Below are 21165 nucleotides of genomic sequence, written 5' to 3'. Positions count from 1 at the left end.
TATATATATATATATATATATATATATATATATATATATATATATATATATATATATATATATATATATATATATATATATATATATATATATATATATATATATATCCAATCATCACATCCAATCTAATCAAGAGGAGGTGTGGTGGCTTATCAGTCACATCTAATCTAATCAATCTAATCAAGAGGTGGTGGTGTATGTGGTGTTTGTCTGTTATAGTGTAGTTTATGACATACCAGAATTGCATACAGTGGAAGATGTTGCCATCTGTGGCCCTTTTTTCTGAGGTTTTAGTGCCCTCTTCAGGATAAGTTACAGGGAAGTGCATGAAATCATTTAATTCCACTATAGCCTATACTGTATTATGGCCAGTTTGTCATGACGTAGCGTAACAGGGTGATACTGTATGCACTGCAATGATTACATCCTACCAGAATATAATTTGTATTAGAGGAATATATCTGCCTTACTTTAAGGTTTTATAAAGACCGGTAGTATAGTCTGATGCTCAGAGGCAGGGTGAGGATGGAATCAGTTGAGGGTGTCTGATGAGAAGGTTGCAAAATGTCTCCCTGCGTCTCTGAAAATCATGTTACAACAGAATATTATGCCAGAATATTTGCAGTGAAAGATTGTCATCTTTGTCATGTGAGCAGTGCACAAGAGGATTCATAAGTCTTTTCTTTATTGAAAACTTGTGCCAGAGAATAGAATAATAATATCCTGAGTAAATCCTTAGTAGTATACATTTAACACTCAGGATTTTACTGTGTAGGCGTATCACCTATAGTTCCATGTATCCTCATCAACTACCAGCCACAAATAGATCAAATTGACTCTGAACATGTCAGATTAATGGTGAATGCGCTTTCAGGATACTGTAGCTTAATCTAGTAGTTCAAAATGGAGGCCTCTATTATTCAAGAGTCCTAGACCACTTCAACTTAGCATGGAAACTAAATACTAAGAAAATAATCAGCATTTAATAGGTCTCATTGTTAAATTTAAGAAGAACAATTCCTTTAACAAAATATGTTATTCCTTTTGTTTGACTTGCTTGATGGGCTTTGATTGTGTGATGTGAGGGAGCGTCTGGTGACGTGGGTCGGCGCCGTATAGTGTTATATTCCTCCCCTTTTATATTAACATGAGAATGGCGGTGTGATTGCAGCATGATGCATTTCTCGAATCACCATTTAGGTATAAGTAACCCTCCGTCTGGTGAGGTACAAGGCATGTCACGTACAGTAGAAATAGCACTGATGACATGAGGAAAGTCATGCCATTGATGATCATCTCTTGAACTAGCTACACGTTAAGCCACTCACTAGTTAAAGCCTGAGTCCGTCATATACAACAGTGTCTCGACACCAAGTGACACTGTCGCACGACAGTATTTAAGCTTAAGGCAGCTGAAAAGTCTTGCTTGAGGACACAACTTTACTTGGTTTGCTGAAGCCATTATATAGGAGTATATGGGACATGCTAAAACATGGGTTCTGAATTTGTTTCTGTTAGTAGTTTGACCATTATGAGCACGATACATAGATGTGTTTGTCATTTTATATGTTTCATAATTTAAGCTACACTAAAGGGTGATTTATAGTTAGTTGCGCACTGGTGCCGTGCTCCGAAGCTAGCCAAAGAGCACAACAAGCTTGTAGACAATGAGCTTATAAGTACATCTATTTTCGGTGTGTAACAGCGGTGTGCAACCAATTATAATGGCCCTTAAGCTCACCAGCTTGGTTATCTTTTTTTATTTTTATTTTTTTAAATACTTCCCTTTTTTGCATGATATTTCTTCCCTGGTGCCATCTTCCATTGGTCTAATTGATCACGTTTTCATATTTTGTCCATATTATTTCCTCTCTGCCACAGTTAAAACTAATAACTACTCACAGAAACATTAAAGATATATAATTTTTTTCATCAGTGTTTATTATTTTTGCCTCATTACGATTTTTCTAAATTAAGCCTTTACTGTAGTATGTCCTGGAAATATAGTTGAATGCTACTCTTGCATTTCATAAAGACAAAATCACAATAATGCTATTTCATGGGCTTATTTTTCTAACCCACACAAAATAAAATGTGCATATTATGAGGGGAGAGTGTATTATAGTTCTATTAGCTACTTGTACATTTGCAATCTCTCCAAATGATGTTAAGGATTGTCAGATACTCTATGTACTGTACTCTATATAATCTGAAGAGTGTATATATGGAGCTAATGTGTTTTTTTATTTTGTATTTTGCTTTGTATTTTCTTTTCCTGTGTATATTATATGAGCATTGCTTACAGTATTGTGATTGGGACAGGAGCTAAAGTTATGTGTAAAGCTTGAGAACTTGTAAAAATGAAAAAATAAATGCTGTAATAAAATCAACATTTTGAAATCAATGGAATTTTAAGTTGTTTATCGTAGGGGTGCTTATTGCACGATGGAGCTTTAAAGGACTTTGGATTGGAAAACAAGAAGACAGCAATTTGCATTTTCTTACAGTAAATCTCAACATGTGTCAAGAAGAAACTGGTTTGATGCAACCCTGTCCTACTTACTATGTGCAGAGGTGGAAGAAGTAGGCACATCCTTCACTTGAGTAAAAGTACCAAATTAGCTCAAATACTCAATTACGATAAAAGGTCCTGCATGAAAAAAGTGCATAAGTATTAGCAGCAAGATGTACTTAATAGTATTAAAGTAATGTATGCATGATTGCATCGAGAGGTAGCCTACTAACCAATTTCAACCAATAATGACAAGCACCTGTCAGTCACTATTCCACGCAGAGCTATCATTCATTATGCTAGACACGAGAGGACAGTACTACTCTGTCGATGGCTCTGTTGAGGACTGATATGGAAGTGAAAAGCCATCTCACCTGGTCTTTAAGTACTTCATTGGTGGGCCAAGCACGTAGGCACCCTATTGTATTTGTTAGTTGTGCCTAACAGTGCTGTCACTTTTTACAAAACTTGGCATGAAACTCGCAACAATTGGCCAAAGGGTGGTGCTATAGCAATCAATTGAAAATACAAACTTTGAACAGGTATAACTCATGTCCTGTTTGACCTACAGCCATGAAACTTCATTACACATGTGTCTCCTCATGACGAACAACTTTGCCACAATGACCAATGACCTCTGACCCTTAGATCTTCTACCATTTTGAATTTTATGAAAAAACTTTTCCGAACTCCTCCTGACATTTTTTAGCAATCTACACTAAACTTTCTACACCCAAACTATGGACCCATATTTATGTCGAGGTCTTTAATAAACAGACAATACATATTCAGATCCGGATAACAATGTTATCCAATCAGGAGAGAGTACTCATACAGGATACAAGACTTCATTTAAAATGTCTAGTGAAATGAAAAATATGTTTTTTGTAAAAAGTCATTATGTATTTTTATGTCCCTAAAAAGCCAATCTGCAGCCTGCTCCTACAGGCTACAAACAATAACACTGTGCACCATGTGAGTGAGGTTCTACCGTGCCATAGCCTGAAGGGATGGAACCTTTTGATTGGTTGTGAGGCTGTTTCAGACTGAAACTTCAAAATGAAAATGAGCGAAAATATGTCATTGCACTGGACCTTTAAAGGAAATAGCAAACCCACACATAGGCTTCTGGCTAATTGAAGTGATCAAGAGCAGCTAGCCCACATGCTGTACCCTGTCACAACTCACTACCTTCAACAACAACCCAGACTATAGATTCACATCCGTAAACCAAACAGTCACTGAACATGATACACAACATTCAACACAATATGACAGCAATAGAATAGAAAGAAAGAAGGCCATGAGGAATAGGCCTACATAGAAATTGGTTCTGCCACCAAGCCAGTCATGAACCCAGACTGCTACCCAGACTTAGCTGTAGAATACAACTCTCGTAGACGTATTTATGATTCTGACGTTTTCAATCTACGAGAGTTGTAGGGTTCATCCCCCATGGACACAGGGACTTTCAGCACTATACCCCGTAGACCCTCCAAACATGTACAAATTTAAAAAAATGGTGCTTACCACCACGCCCCAAATGTTAACTCTCTCTACGGGGTAATAGTTTAATGTAACAATCCATATATATCAATAAATACGTGTTTTAATGCCGTCTGTGGCCGATTCTGTCGGAAGTTCCCAATGGGCGGTAGTGACGCGCCCATCTGGTGAAACCCGGAATTACACTCAATGTAAACAGGAAGTAAACAAGGGTGAAAAAATGGCGTTCGGCGACAGACGGCATTAAAACACTTTTTTATTGAAAGATATGGATTATTACATTAAACTACTACCCCGTAGAGAGAGTTAACATTTGGGGCGTGGCGGTAAGCACCGTCTTTTTCAATTTGTACATGTTTGGAGTGTTATACAGGGTATGGGGTATAGTGCTGAAAGTCCCTGTGTCCATGGGGGATGAACCCTACAACTCTCGTAGATTGAAAACGTCAGAATCATAAATACATCTACGAGAGTTGTATAGAGCGTGCCAAAAATCCTGAAGGGGGCGTCAACAAGTGTCTTTTGGTAGCGGCGGACATCTTTGAGGGGTATAAACCAGGTTGACTTAACATTGCCCAAAACAAACATGTCTGCACTACTATGCCCCCCCCCCCGTGGTGACGACACGTTGGCACGCTCTATTCTACAGCTAACCCAGACTGTCATTAGGTTCCAAAATAACAGCAACAGCACAGCAGCTTGAATCACATTAGTAAACATACAGCGCAAGCAGCAGCAGAAAACAGAATGAAAGGTTCTTACCTTGAGCAGTCTTCTACTTGACTTCATCAGTTGTGTAAGTGATGCCATGCAGGGTCAAACTTTGGAACTCAGAGATATAGAGACCCCCTCTCTCTAGTCTAGTTCATCCTCTGATGAGCCCTTCAGCAACGTTTCCAGTCATCTTCATCCTCCATTCATCTGGCTAGCTTGGCCAGTACTTTCCTCCCCTGCTGAGAGTCAATGGCAGTGGCCTGATTTTCCTGGCTGGAGTGGCTGCCATCTTCTCACTGAACCTTGTTAGCCAAAGATCGCATACAGATGCTTGTGTCACATGTTCATCCTGGTTGATGTTTAGTACTACACATTCTGGTGTAGCACAGTGGCCAGTATATTTTAGTTAATATAATATAACAGTGGCCAGTATATTTTAGTTAATATAATATGTACCAAACTCACCTGGAGAATTCAGTCAGTTGAAAATAATAAAATGACCCTCTGGTCTTCAGTTTAATCTTCAGTTTGACATGAAGTTGAATTAACTTCTCTTTCAGCTGCGTCACACATGTCTTAGCTGTTTTATCTCCCTGACAATAGGCTACTGGCAACTCTACTCAACTTCCATGTGGTAGAAGTAGAATGTTACATTACAAGTTCAAAGTTGTTTATTTCAATATGACGGCGCTTGTGTAAATACTCCCGTCTCTCTGTTTGATTGCCACAGGTGGGAGGGGGCGGGCCTTCTGTAGGCTAGGGAGCGTCTACTCTAGAATAGCCTGGCCAGCGTTCCTTTTCGGGTATAGACCCCTTAACAGACGACATCACACTGATAAGAACCAGTATGCGTGCAACCAGTATGCGTGCAATGAAACCCATTCTATCAGGTCTCGCTAGGACGCGCCTCACTAGCCAACACACAAGAGGGGGTTGGGGTGCGCTGAAACCAGCGCAGCCCGAAATAACGGGTTGGGAATTGATTGCGTGAAACAATCACCTGTGCGTCCAGTCTCGATGTTAGGGTACATCCACACATGAGCGACAACTTGACGCCCGGAAGTCGGAAGTCCCGTCCACTCCCATGTTATAGGAAAAACCGGACCGGAACTTCCGGTTTCTAACTTAACATGGGTGTGTACGGGGCTAGCGTAGCGTTTGCCGTCAGCATACGCTCATGTGTGGATGCACCCTTAGTAAACAAATAATTGGTCTTATTGATCCGGTCGGGAGCGACCGGATCGCGACAAACCGGAAAGACGTCTCACCCTAAAATAGGTCCGTCCTAATAAAATCCTAATAAAACCTAATTAAAATATTTTTTAAATATAAATGTGAGTGTACTTTCCGGAGACTATTTAGCGTCTGTATTATCCATATTATCCCACGGGGAAATTCTATTCAATTTATATAGGGATTGGGGAACCAAAACAAAGCGGCACCGCAAAACCGGATCGCGACAATCCGGAAAGAGGATTCTTTTTTTTCTTTTTTTTTCTAGACCGGATCATATGGGTCTTTAGTAACGCAGACCAGGCTTTCCTCCGAGGTGGAAAGACTGGTGATGCGAGGTTAACTCTAGAACAGAAGTAGAACCTGCCTTCATGGAGAGTCTACCTTCTAGGGAGTGTCTGACATTAACACTTAATTGTTTCGCGTCTCACTTCGCAGTTTTGTTGTTGTTTGTTGCTGTTGTTTTTGAATACTATATTCTTAGTAAAATAACAACTAAGAGACTGACTTTAACTGAACAAAGTTTGTACAATTCTAAGAAATAAAGAGCCCTCAACTGAGCAGCCAAAATAAGTGATATAAATTAACCCATTGCACTGATAGGCAAGTCAATGGAACAATAGGTCTGGTATATTAACATACGGTGTGATTTTAATCTAACAGGATATATGTGCTGTATCATCTATTTTAAAATAGCCGGTCTATCTCACAAGGCATCTCACCGCAGATCTGATATATTCAAGAAATCTTGAAAAACTGTTTGAATATTTTTTTTAACAAAACACAAATCTTGTCCTTGGCACTAAATATTTTCAGATGGTGGTCCGTAAATATTAACTTGGGGGTCCTTGACATGAAAAGTCTCTGGTTGTTGTCCCCTCCCACCACGCGGAATCCCACCTCATGAACGAGCCTTCACACCTTCTGTTTGAAATGGTTTACAGATAGGTCAGTTTATTTATTATTCAGGACTACCCCACCTGAATTATATTAAGAATTCAACTCAAAAAGAAGAGAATACACAGCGATTAAAAAACTTATTTAAATAAATTCTTTAATCTTTACACACAACTTAATATTTTGAATACTCAGCTGGGTTGATTCCCCCACTTAGTGTCCAAAAGGAATCACTGAATTCAAGGACCTATCTACATGAAGATTCAAAGCTTGAGCAGTGCTTTTCATTTTGTCACTTTTCATATGTACTATTTTGTTAATATTTTGTGTTTGAAGTTTCCATATGTGTTTATAATCTCCTTTGTAGAGTTAATTCTTCTTTTTTTTTTACTTTTAAAGACACAACACATGTAAACACAGAAATGGAAAATTGGGGACATGACCAGAGGAAGTATATAAAAACAGACAAAGAGACACAGCATCTTGGTGAACGGACGGACGGTATACATACAAACATACATACATAAATACATACGTACATACATACATACAATCATACATACATGAATAGATAAAGCTAATTAATGAAGCATCATTAACCGGAATATAATAATTGTGGTAGTAAATGTAGTAATAACAACAGTAATAATTGGAACAATATATTGTTAAAAAGCAAAATGATTGAACCCCATAACAGTTCCACATGAAAGTGTTCGACTCCAGTGGCAAGAATTTATTACAGCTTGTGCTTAAGTTATACTCCGTCATACAATGTAGTTGCCTGCCGAAAACAGCAGATCTACAAGCTCCCAACATGTTACATCACAATGCGTTATGAGCTTGATAGTCTATTTTCGGCACACAAATCCATCGTACGACGAAGTATAAATTAGGCTTTGTTCGTCACTCAGCCACACTCAGCAATCTACTATTGCATGCCTAGATATACATTTAAAACTGTCTTGTGGGGTTAATGTTTTTCCGGGGATACTTTTTGAGAGGGAATGAATGTATTCTCAAGCAGACATCATAGGTTAAAAGCAGAGGGGAGAAAAGATTAGCTAGTAAAGCGATCTCTAAATGATCCATCCCAGCAAAGTTGTTCAAGGTAATACTTTGTTCCTCGGTGAGTATGGATGTCATTGGTCCCTTTTCTATTGGGTTAGCCTATACAGATTATATCCCTCAAAGCCATTGGTGTATTTGCTTGCTTCCTCTAAAATCTGTACATGTACATGAGTTATTATAAACATGTCTCAAAGCTGTGCAATGGGCTGGAACTGCGGGTGGAAGAAGTGTCTTTTGGGATCAGGAGGTGAACTCCGCTCTCAACTGCGTTGTTGTTGCAGTTGAGGGTGGCCGCCACCGGGAGGCTCTGCTGGCGGCGGTTGGCAGGTCGAGATTGGCGGCGAGGGCGGGGTGGAGGGTCAGGCCGCGGGGAGGCAGGAGGAGGAGGGGTTTGACAAACAGTTGTAGGGTCAACGTGGTTGTTGTGGTCAGATCTCGCCGAGTCATCATCAATATCTGTCTCGTCAATCAAGGGAATGTTGTGGACCAAGTCATTGATGAGGAATTCTGGAGGCTGCGCCATGAATTCATGGATGGAGTTCCTGGATCCTGGCTTCTCGACGCCGTCATAAAGAGAGCTACGGAACACTTTCGCCACTCGGATCTGTTGCGTTGTGGAAGGGAATGGACAGAACAGACAAGGGAGACGCACAACAAGCAGAAAAAAATGTACATTTAGAATTATTACAAAAATAGCCTGTGTGAAAGTAGCAATTTATAAACTATAAACTTTTTAAGTTACTCCGCTTTTGTCTAAATGATTGCTCAAATGAAAGTAAAACTCATGCATCTAAACATAAACATTTTTCATGATACTGTACCATCATTTGCATTTTAATGTTTAAGAGGAATACCAGCCATTTTGACGTCTGCATCCTTTGTCACTCTTACTTTGATCGGATTTCGTTCCTCAAAACCATCTTTTTACTTTGTCAATATTAGTTTATACACACACACACACACACACACACACACACACACACACACACACACACACACACACACACACACACACACACACACACACATTTTTTTTAAATCCTATCAAATAAGAGTGACAGCGGACCCACATTCCAAAAAGGCTCCCAAAAAGCCTACTGTATGCTTCTTTAACTAATAAACATATATTTAATTTAGCCTAGCACATTCCAGTTTACAGGTTGATACAATCATAAGTTTCAAATTGCCTCAGTCTGAAGAGAACAGTTGAAATTCGACAAATGTCAGCACATTGTTAAGACATTCAAAACTGATGATGTGATCACTCAGTGAGGATGAAGACTAAAGAAATGACACAGTAAAATAGTGTTAATGTATACATTTGCAGGTTCCAAGGGGGTCCCCAACTAAAATAGATAGTTGATAGTTAGAAACCAAATGGACCTGTATGGATCTGTAACTCTGAGAGTGTACAAATGTAACCAGAAATGTTACGGGTTCATTTGGTTAAATTTGTACACTCTCAGAGTTATATCAACAGGTTTTACTGTGTAATGCAGTAGGCTATACATGATTGGTTGAAACACTGACCAGGTACTGGAGAACTTAGACAGACGGCTGGAACACAGAACATGAGACAGCAGAGAGGGACAGTGACAAAGTAGACAACACAGAACATGAGACGGGAGAGAAGCACAGTGACAAAATAGACAACACAGAACATGAGACGGGAGAGAAGCACAGTGACAAAGTAGGCAACACAGAACATGAGACATCAGAGAGGCACAGTGACAAAGTAGACAACACTGACTGAGCAGCATGCAAAGTTGTAGAAGAACAGTCCCTTTCATGCTGCGAGAAGAAACACATCCAGCAGATTGAGAAAAGGCTTGTTTCAATGCAGTGGAATTATAGAATAAGTCCACAGGGGAATAACCCTCAGTGTTACCCAAATTAACACTGAAATTTCAACTCGACTAAAACATTTCACACTGAGGATTACACTGTATACTTGGCGGGATTACATTTGATATGATTATAGATTATTGCAGGGCAATCTATAGTCTACCACTGAACTAAGCACTGATCGTGTTTTTAGGGTCAGTGTGTTTGATCTACAGTACTTTTGGTATGCCTTCCATAGATGCAACCGTATATGAAGTTTGATCATCCTAAATCTTATTTTATAGGAGATTATGCTCCAATCTCAGATGGAGTGCAAACAAACATATAGCGGACTAAGCATGCAATCATTTAAACATGCAATTCAAAGCAGTAGTGATATCCAGAAAGCCTTGCACATGCCTCACATCAAAGGCTTGTTCATCATACGATAAATACAGAGAAATCCATTTTCCAGAGCAGACAAAGCCCCACACACACACACGCACACACACACACACACACACACACACACACACACACACACACACATATATACCGTACACATAAATATACATATATATATACATATACATACATATATATATATATATATATGTATGTATAAATATATGTGTATATATATGTATACATATGTATAAATATATACTGTACACACACACACACTACTTTTTCTTTTCTTTTCTGCCCCACCACAACGTTTGTCTACCTGTGAAAATGAACTGATGTCATGCCAACAGTGATGGAGTGACTATGACCCCATAGACACGCCAAAAATTAAGAATCCAGGCAACACAGAGAATAATGTTCAACGTCCTTGTTTTTTTTAAAAGCCCATTCATTCTCATTAAATGTTTGTCAGATTAATTTCGATGTGTATATACTGTAGCTACATCTGGGAGATGTAAACATTCGAGTATGATGCCCCTTGTCAATAGGCTATATAACTCAAAGTATGATTATTTCAAAGGAAAACAGAAAGTTCAGGAGATGAGAAGTTAGACAAAAGGTGTCCTTGAATCAGTTGCTCCGCTGCTTTGAGTCATTGCAACCCGAAGTGCTGACTTATTCAGGGTTGACTAGACAACATGTTGAAAGAGGAGGGGGCTGGATGCAAGGACAGATCTTAATGAGAGTAATGCAAATTAGTCAACATTTAATTCAGGGTTGGGCTCAATTGATCTCGTCTGATGGAGTCACTGTTTTAAATTTAACATCAAAACAAGACCTTGTGGAAACTCAGAGCTTATCAGTGAAGTAAAAGGCTATAGCGAATGGTCAAGGAAGGTAACAGTAGCAAGTTAGCAACACAATAAGGAGTGTTCTAACAATTACCTTATTTTAATGACTAAAACATTATTTTAACCAATCTGTATGTTAGAGTATGTTAATACAATATAACTAGTAGGGTCGGTTTGGTTTCCCTACTCTTCTACTGAGAAATGTAGACCCTGGTGTCATGTAGTACACCAACTGGATGACGAATACTGCTGCCTGAAGCTCATAAGTGCAATATTTCCCCTGGCCTCTTGGCCTTTAGCGGTAAGTGTTTGGTCCGGATCCGGATCCTGGGTAGAAAATGTAACTAATTACATACTGCAGCTTTAACTTTAGGCATAACAATTGAGTCTTCAATGTCATTTGAAAGGGCATATTCCAGTCTTTGGAGAAAGAATTGAACACCAACACCGATGCAAACCACTTCAAAACACCACAAGACATTTCATTAGGGAACCTCTTTGGCACACGTGACATTCGGGGAACCATGCTTGTTGAAATACAGGGTGCAATACAATCACTGATGGTGAAGATTAAGAATGCATGTCAGTATCCTGGTTAGTATCATGTCAGTATCATGGTCAGTATCATGGTCAGTATCATGGTCAGTATCATGTCAGTATCATGTCAGTATCATGGTCAGTATCATGGTCAGTATCATGGTCAGTATCATGTCATTATCATGTCATCATGTCAGTATCATGTCAGTATCAATGGTATTCATTAACGGTTTCACATTGTAAGAATGTTGATATTTACAAAGGGACCACATTGAGTACAAACATAATGTAATGTGTGAGTGAGTGAGTGAGTGAGTGAGTGAGTGAGTGAGTGAGTGAGTGAGTGAGTGAGTGAGTGAATGAGTCAGTCAGTCAGTCACTCACAAGGGTCAAGGGTATGCGGTTACCCTAAGTCAGAGATTAGACGCCTCTGCCCTGCACAGTCTGATAGAAAGCACAAAGCCTTAATAACAGAAATAGTCTGCCTCATCCAGGCAGTTGGCCAGTAGTCACTTTGAGTGGCAGTTGGGACAAACGCAGTCAGTGGGGCAAACGCAGTCCGCACCAAAAATATTTACGATTCTGTCCCTATCGGTACATAACTCGGACGGCGCTGATTCGACTAGCAGACCATCGACTGGTCGTCGCGGGCACTCGCGCCTGGAGGCGCTCTGGCACGACTCCTCAGCCTCAAGGTCTGCTGAGTCGGCGCGCCTCCGTCATGGTCCAAAACTATACTTTATCGGCTTTATAGTTATAAATTATAGTGTAAACACATCTTTAAATGGAATTAAGAAATAGTTTTAATCCGAGGGTATGCGGTTACCCCAACTCAGAGATTAGACGCCTCTGCCCTGCACAGTCTGAGAGAAATCACAAAACCTTAATAACAGAAATAGTCTAGATAAGCTTAATTAATTGCAAAACATGACACCCCTTATTCAAAACAGATGGCGAATACATTCTTCTCTTTATAGGGCCTACAAAAGTAATAAAATTACCTGTGAGACCTTCATGAATTGAACCTCACAGTCAGCAGTCAGTGAGTCAGTCAGTCAGCAGTCAGTCAGTCAGTCAATCAAGGCATGTGCACAGTGACATCCTCAGTGTTCATTTATCCATGTGTGAGTTAAATGAACACTGAGGATTTTAATGTACAATGTTTTCACCCTCCAGAAGATGGACCAACACCAAGAAAAGCGTAACAGTAAAGTTATTCCTAAAAGTAGAGAGAAATAAGGCATTTTGGCAGCTGTAAAACAAAATTAAGTTAGGAATCTATGAAGCTGTGGAGAAAAAAAGGTTGAAATGTTGCAGGCATATACTCGAAGGTTTACATCATCTCCATACTTAGATCAAGTCTACCCTTGTCTTACGCAACATGACAAAATCCCTCTCTAAATGTAAAACTCTGCTTTTACTGCTATGGTGGTAATGTGGTTTAGAGGAAATATTTCGTTCCACTCTCCCATGACAATCTTTTGATAATTAAACTGTAATGTTTTCCTTACCAGGTCACGCATTAGTAATAGACTTGTAACACATAGTGTTATTTACAGTTTTGTATCTCACATTCCTCAACTTGTATTTCAGTGGTTTATTAGCTTAGACAGCATAAAGTCATAATCAATATAGGCTACATGGTTTTAGCTCTTTAGTGTATGTTTGCTTATATTTACCCTTTGTGGGGGGTAAATATAATACTTTTTTGTATTGATTCATTGATCAGTATTCTCTATCATGATTGGTTTGTAAATGTTCTAAATGGGCATGTCTGCTTCATCAATCAATGTAGCTTTAAGTACAGAAAGTTGCTCTGAATACTGGATGCATCATTTTAGTTTTCAATGGAGCTGAGTGCAGCAGAGTGCAGCAGAGGGCAGTGCAGCATAAACGGAAGGAGATTAAAAGACTGAGGTAGTGAAGAAGCGTTAAAACAATAGAAATAAATGATCAAACATCACAGGTTCACAAAACCAACGGAACGTCAGATGAAGCCAACCAAGAGCTCAGGCACAGCAGTGTGACAATGCGTCATGCATGAGTGTCACACGCACACGCACACGCACACGCACACACACTTGCAGAGTAAAGAACCAATCATTCAAGCAAATTTCAATTTGGATGTTGGATATCACAATTTCTGGCAGCCAAGGATGGATATACAATTCTATCAGAAGATGCCGTTCATTCATGCTCATTCCAAATGTTGTTGGTTTATTTAATCTTATTTTTTTTTACATGTGCCGGTAATGGATGGCAGAAACTCACTCCCAGGCGCACCAGTTGCATTGGAGAGAACTACGTGAGTGGGAGTAGAAATATTGGTTACGTCATGGAGTTGGCTCAGAACAGACGAGCGGCGGCGGGCAGCACCCTGAAAGGAGCCGCTCCTCTTGAAGGTACTCACTACTTCCATCTGTTGGAGAAACACAGAAGGACAGGCAGCATGGACGTGACACAAAAACTCTACTGGTTGTTTGGAAAAAGAATGGAACGCTCGACAGGTCCAGAACGAGTACAAAACAAAAGTGGAAGGAATTTAAAGATGGGCATGTTAAATGGACATGGCAAATAAATAAATAACTAAATCAAAATGTTTTAACTTTATACAAAGTCAAATCCTCAGTATTAATTTAATCCTTTATGGGTCCATTTGGTTACATTTGTACACTCATAGTTGAATTAACACTGCGGATTTTACTGTCGACGTAGCGTGTACTATTTATTCCCATTTTTCCCTGTCCAGACATGAGGGCCTTGGACATGGTACAGCTTGGCACAATGTCACATCACAAGTGCATGGTAAGGACCCAAAACAACATAATGTTCCACAAGGACTGTCCTCTGCTTAGTCTCGTGTAGCCAGACGATTGGAAATCTCTGCCTAACGGTACGTCTGGTGAAACCTACGGCCACTTTGAAAACCAATTCTGATACCGTACCACTATAAAGGACCACCCAATAAAGACTTTGCCGTGGTTCTGCAATGCAGTTTTTTTTATAAATCTCCAAATTGTTTCCACCCAAATTGTTTTAGCAACTGCATTGAATTTAGATGTCACCGGACGTACGTAGTATGAGTAGGCGGAGATCTCTGATCATCTGGCAACGGAATGGGAATCAAAGTTGTTTTACGTTTATTACAATTCCTGAGGCACTAGTAATTTATAAACATACAGGTACTGTACATGTGCAATGCCATGTACAAATGACACACAGAAACAAAACATGAAGACACAGTGAAGCAACAACTGAATCTGTCCTTATCTCTATGAGAGGAGAGAGTAGTAGCGTTATGTGGGGTGCATTAAACATAGGCGAATATTTGTTTAAAAGACAAAAAAGACACACAAAAAAAAGAGAGAAATAATGTCAGCCCATTGTATCACAAAATACAATGCTAAATACAGGGTCAAAATGGAGAATACAACTGTCACCATATAGATCAAAACAGAAGACACATAAGAAAAAACAGAAACAAAAAATGATGAAATGGATTTAAGGCATTGTGATGTGGAAAGGGGTGAAAGAAAAGTTAAAGCACGTTCAACACTGCACAGTTATTCATGTTTTTGTATTGATCACGTGATCACAGATTGCAGCAAGAATGTTTGGTTATGATGCAACCTTTGATCTTTGAGTGAAGAGACTATCTCTCCAGCCCGAGGTCATTTGGAGACAGCATCCCGGTCTATTTTGAGCAGGGATCTATTTTAAGCAGTGATATCACGCTATAACACACTGATCAAGGTGTGGCCGGCAGCACAGCCTGAGGTGATGACTGGCTTAGCACAACACAGTTTGACTGGAAAAGGTCCAACTGTACCTGAGTCTGAATACGATTGAGTCCTCGGAACCAGAGGATCTGGCCTCGGCGCAGTTCCCTCTCGGCGTGGTCAATCTCGTCTTCGTCGTCCGCCATGTCGTCGTCCAGGACCTCGTCCGCGTGCGTCCCGGAACCTGCCGTCTTCAGGCATTTGAGGTGGCTTGTGGGTACGGAGGTGATGACCTGTCACAACCAAGAACAGCAAGCATTGCATGACATTATTGTATCATAATGAATGCAGTTAATCAAGGTTGCTCACTTCTCTCCATTAAAAACGTTGTCCTCTTTAGCATGTCAGAATAAAAGTTCACCTACACCCTAAGTAGTAACATGTGTCACTATAAATAATTTACGTTAAATGCTTAATTCACAGTAATGAATACAGTATACGAGAAACATGTTGATATGCTGCCCATGTTTGTGGGTACAATTTATTGTGGATGTGTATGTCTAAGGAATGGGTAATGTTTTGTATCTATATATTTCTGTACATTTCACATGTCTCCGCCAGTACTGTTCCTGATTAATTCTGTCTTACCTCACTTCAAAAGATATAAATTATCTTTTGAAGTGACACACCTACTGTATTTATAGGGCTCTATTTCATCATGCGTCTCGCTAGCCAATCAAAGCACACCCTTTCAACATATTGTCACGTGAAGCTTGACCAATGTTAGCATGGTGGACACACGGAAGGACGAGAACGAAAACATAGTCTCCTGGCGGAGACAATAATGTTTTACCAAATACACAGGCTAACACTATAGGAACTAGGTAGGAAAGAGGTAGAGTCACCTGTCCCCAAAGCAGCTCCCCAAGTCCCACTAATAAGCACCACAGCCACTGCTCCACGTTGAGAGGCGCACAGCTAAAAGGCTTTCCACCATACTGCACGATCACAATCTGAACACAACAGAACAATAGAACAGAGCTTAAACGCATTGGATTAAACCGACGTATCAAATTAATATGCCACGTTGTTTTGTAAGCCATGTGGAAGTAAGGCTCATTTGGATCTGTTGCGAATGGTCTAAGCAATCTATTTAATTAAGATTTGTTCATCCACAGCCCAGCCAAAATGGATCTATCAGTAATATCACTCATATGACTATTTGTGTTGAATTTTCAAATGTATTTCAAGGCATAAAACAATGCATTTGACAGTCTTGAATGAAAATGTATATTAGTATTTTTATTCAAAATGTTAATATTTCCTTTGTTTTTTGGCACACCAAAAACAATGCATAGTGCAATGAACTTCAAAAAGTGACTGCAGTACATTAGCCCTCAAAATAATTAATATTACTTTTCACGGAAATGTTGAAGACTTTATCATAGATCTGGTCTCTCCAGTCTGATTAGAGTCAAATTTCAGCCTTGACCCAATTCTCCATTATTACCAAAGTTCATGGGACTGGTCAAAATACAAAATACAAACACAAATACACACAGCATTTGCATACCCTCAGTTAAAATGAACACTCAGGATTACACTGCGCATGCTAGAAACTCACCTGCACACCAAAAGTGCCAAAGACGATACTACAGAAGATAGGGTTGCGAAAGATCCCGTCGAATACATTTCTCTCTCCATGGATCTTGCGGGCGTTGATCTCATTGAACAGCTGCATGAGTACAAATATGTTGAAGATGATGGTGTAGTGCTCAGAGGGGGGCGCGTGCAGCGGAGCGTTGCGTCCACTGTCAATGTTGAAGATTTTCTCTCCTGCAATGGGACACAACATGACAGTCGCCATTTGTATATGGTCTTTAAAGAACTGGATTAACCCATTAAAGGGATATTTCACTTTAAAAAAAAAAGTGGGTCATTTTATCGTCTACCTCAAGCTTTTCTGAGCCCCCAGACAGTTTTTAAGTTGCTTGATTCAGTATTTAGATATTTGATATTTATTTTATCAGACACGCCCCCTTCCTATACAAACCCATTATAACTTTAAACCCTCATTTTTAACATGTTAGATTCATCAAAAACACCCGTCCTTGGTTCTGGTGACTCATCCTGCCCTCCTAATACGTGAGGGGGCTCTGTTTTTTCGATTACTTTTTTCATGTATTCTATTTAATTATTTTATTGTATTTAATAGGACCGGGACTTTATCGCGTTAAATTAGATCAATTAATTACAGAAAAATTATCGCGTTAAAAAAATTAACGCATTTTAATCGCACCTATTTTTGCACCGCGGAACGTTTCTCACTGGACGAGTTTCAGACGGACCGTTTATAGCAGCGCACCAACAGACGGTAATTCTCACTTCTCAGGCATGACAGACAACAACAAAGTCTACTGCAGCCAGCCAGCACAGTGCATGAAAACATGATGCCTGCTTGATAATGTTGGCTGGGCAAATCAGAATCTGTAATGGAAGCCCCCGCCTAGGCGCGCGTTTGTCCCGTTTAGGGGGGGGGGGGGGGTTGTTCCACGATGCGGTGCGGATCACATGCGTGCGATTTTAATTCATAATAATTAATGAATCTACTATAAACAACAGTAACAACACTTTACCAGCCTCCAGTGGTGGAAAATTGCTGATCTACAAGCTCACAATGCCTTGCGCTTGTAGATCTGCTATTTTCACATGGCTGTAATGTTTTATAATAATAATCGAAATCTACAAAGTAACTAGTAACTGTTTTTCAAGTTTTCAAATAATTGTAGTGGAGTAAAAGTACAATATTTGCCTCTGAGATATAGTAGAGTTACTGGAGTAGAAGTAAAAGTATTAGAAATTGGAAATACTCTAGAGTCAAGTGCAAATACCTCAAAATTGTACTTAAGTACAGTTCTTGAGTACATGTACTTAAAGACGTATGCCAAAATCCATTTGAAAAAATTGCTTTTCACTGTTCTCAGGTCAAATATTGATATGCGATTAAAATGCGATTAATTAATTACAAAGCCTCTAATTAATTAGATTAATTTTTTAATCGAGTCCCAGCCCTAGTATTTAATTATTTTCATTTTCCCCAAAAAATATTAAAAATAAATGAAAAAGGTCTCCTCACGTATTAGAAGGACAATATCAGTCACCAGAACCAAGGACGGGTGTTTCCGATGAATCTAACATGGTTAAAATGGAGTTTGAAGTTACAATGCTTTTGTCTGTCTTGTATTCTACAATGAATATCAAATATCTAAATACTGAATCAAACAACTGGGTGCTCCCAAAAGCCTGAGTAGACAATAAAATGACCCAAAATATTTTTGAAAGTGAAATATCCCTTTAAGACCGGGAACTCATCTGTGTAATTTTAAGATTTCTTTGGGCTATTCAAAAAATAGCAGATATACAAGCTCATATCGTGGCACCGAGTGCCGCGCTATGAGCTTGTAGATCTGCTAATTATTTTTAATTTTTTTAGAAAATGTGTGCAAATCATTTAATATACTGTATATACATTTTCAACTTAAATCTTTGCTTATGGGGGTCCCTGGAACAAAATATTTTCAGATGGGGTCTGCGGCCAAATCATTTTGGGAGGTCCTTGACATGAAAAAGTTTAAGAACCACTGATATATAGCAACATAAGTTTAAAAAAAAACTGTTAGGATTTAGAAGACATTTGTAGAATCCCAAGAAGCAATAAGATTTGAGTTACAATTATCAGATCTACAAGCTCATAGCGCAGCACTCGGTGCTGCACTATGAGCTTGTATATCTGCTATTTTTGAATAGCCAAAGAAATTAAAAAAATGACACACAGATGCGTTCCTGGTCTTAATGGGTTAAAACATTCAGCAGACACCTGGAGCATCATCTTTTTCTTTTCTTTTCTTCCTGGATGTAAGAATCCCATTCATTCCCTTTTTTGAACCGAACTGAAATATTTTATGGTCACTCATATCATTTTGAAAAGAGAACTGAAAAAATAAACTATATATTCATAGACACACGCACTATGCACTCACACTCCAATGAGGGTGGGTCACCTACCTGCAAACAGAAGGGTGAAGATGATGATGAGCTGATAAACGGCATGGCCCAGGATGTTCTTCATCATGGTGAGGGAGATGAGGGGGTTGTTGCGGCCGTAGGGCTTCCTTAGCAAAAGGGATTCGGTGGGCGGTTCGGTGGCCAATGCCAGCGAGGCAAAGGTATCCATGATCAGGTTCACCCAGAGCATCTGTACAGCCTTCAGAGGAGAGTCCTAAACAAACAACCAGAGAGACAAAGGCTGGACCCAGTGGTGGAAAAAGTACTCACATTTCTTACTTAAGTAAAGGTATCAATAGTGCAGTATAAAAATACTCTGTTACAAGTAAAAGTCCGGAATTCAAAATGTACTTGAGTAAAAGTACAAAAGTATTGGCATCAAAATGTACTTAAAGTACCAAAAGTAAAAGTACTCATTATGCAGAATGTCCCATGTTTTCAAATGTATACAAATCTTTTGAAAATAGCAGATCTACAAGCTCACAATGCGTCGCATGGCGATTGGCGACGCATTGTGAGCTTGTAGATCGGCTATTTTCAAATGGCCGAAATGTATGTAGGGCTGAAGTGGTTAATGTATGTTTTGTAATAAAGTAAAGTACAGATACCTCAACATTTTACTGAAGTACAGTACTTGAGTAAATTCCAGAAGTCTCAGTGATTCTCAATGTTTTTAATTTCCATGACCTCCAGTTAGGGTTGTCCGATATTGGCTTTTTTACCGATAACCGATATACCGATATTGTCCAACTCTTAATTACCGATACCGATATCAACCGATACCGATATATGCGGGGATTATTGTGATTAGGGTAAGCTCAAATTTCATATCACACACACCATATACAGTAAGAACTCCTGTAACTTATTTATAAAGCAAAAAAAAAAAAAAAAAAAAAAAAATTTTTTTTTTTTTTCAAAAACCGATACCGATATTTTCCCGATATCAATTTTTATGCTAATATCGGCCGATAATATCGGGAGGCCGATAAAATCGGACATCCCTACCTCCAGTTTCATATGCATAAGGCCACAGACCCTTATTTGATACGATCCTCAGTCTTAATTGAACTCTGAGAGTGTAAAAATGTAACGAAATGGAGCCGTAAGGAAGTTAAAGACCAGTTCCTCCTAACTATTTACCATTTACCCGGACCCCACAGTGAGAACCAGTGCCCTGAAAAATGCTGATTTACCTGTGTGATACATGCACCGGTGAAGGCCACAATGACGGCCACCACATTCACCGTGAGCTGGAATTGCAGGAACTTTGAAATGCTGTCATATACGTTCCTCCCCCACATGACGGCTTTGACAATGCTGGAGAAGTTGTCGTCCGTTAAGATGATGTCGGACGCCTCTTTCGCCACATCCGTACCAGCGATGCCCTGAGCACACAGAAGGGATATGGGTTCCTTAAGTTTCCACCTCGAACACAGATGTCAGTGACTATTCGTTTTTATCCTCTGGTCCTTCTATGTGGGAATATTTGAGACTTAAGAAAGTACAGTACAATACAGTGTACTTTAATTTTTATCTCTGGTAGCTACTATGTGGAAACTAGTCTTGCCCGGAAGCACCACCCCAAACCAAATTCAGCATGATCTGACAGCTGAGAATATTTTTGGAAGGTTGAATGACAAAAAAATATGTTTTCCCTGCTGAAAAAAGTGTTTCCACGAATGCATGAGATTTTTTTTATTTGAGCCGTTCGATTAAAGCACGTTAATAAACACGCTCTCGCTCGCTCTCCCTCACTTACTTTAGGGGACTGTCTATCAATTGAAATACTCTTGTCCAAGTGTCCCCAGTGAAAGAGATCCTTGATTTC

At 39.4% G+C, this 21165-nt stretch overlaps 1 protein-coding gene across 1 annotated transcript in view; it reads right to left on the bottom strand.

Moving 5' to 3' along the window:
- Window positions 1-8403: 8403 nt before the first annotated feature.
- LOC311053164 (plasma membrane calcium-transporting ATPase 3-like) overlaps window positions 8404-21165 on the bottom strand; it is a gene marked incomplete at its 5' end in the record, with an annotated part of 38510 nt that continues 25748 nt past the window's right edge. The window contains 7 exons of the mRNA XM_084068612.1: window positions 8404-8534; window positions 13822-13969; window positions 15380-15562; window positions 16175-16282; window positions 16894-17105; window positions 19335-19548; window positions 20531-20722. Of these exons, the coding sequence (XP_083924738.1) occupies window positions 8509-8534; window positions 13822-13969; window positions 15380-15562; window positions 16175-16282; window positions 16894-17105; window positions 19335-19548; window positions 20531-20722 (1083 nt within the window). The 3' untranslated portion in view covers window positions 8404-8508. The remainder of the gene's footprint in view (window positions 8535-13821; window positions 13970-15379; window positions 15563-16174; window positions 16283-16893; window positions 17106-19334; window positions 19549-20530; window positions 20723-21165) is intronic.

This window comes from Gymnoscopelus microlampas (genome assembly GCF_963454915.1).
Source record: "Gymnoscopelus microlampas genome assembly, chromosome: 10".
NCBI lineage: Eukaryota > Metazoa > Chordata > Actinopteri > Myctophiformes > Myctophidae > Gymnoscopelus > Gymnoscopelus microlampas.
This window is presented reverse-complemented; position numbering and strand designations above follow the sequence as displayed.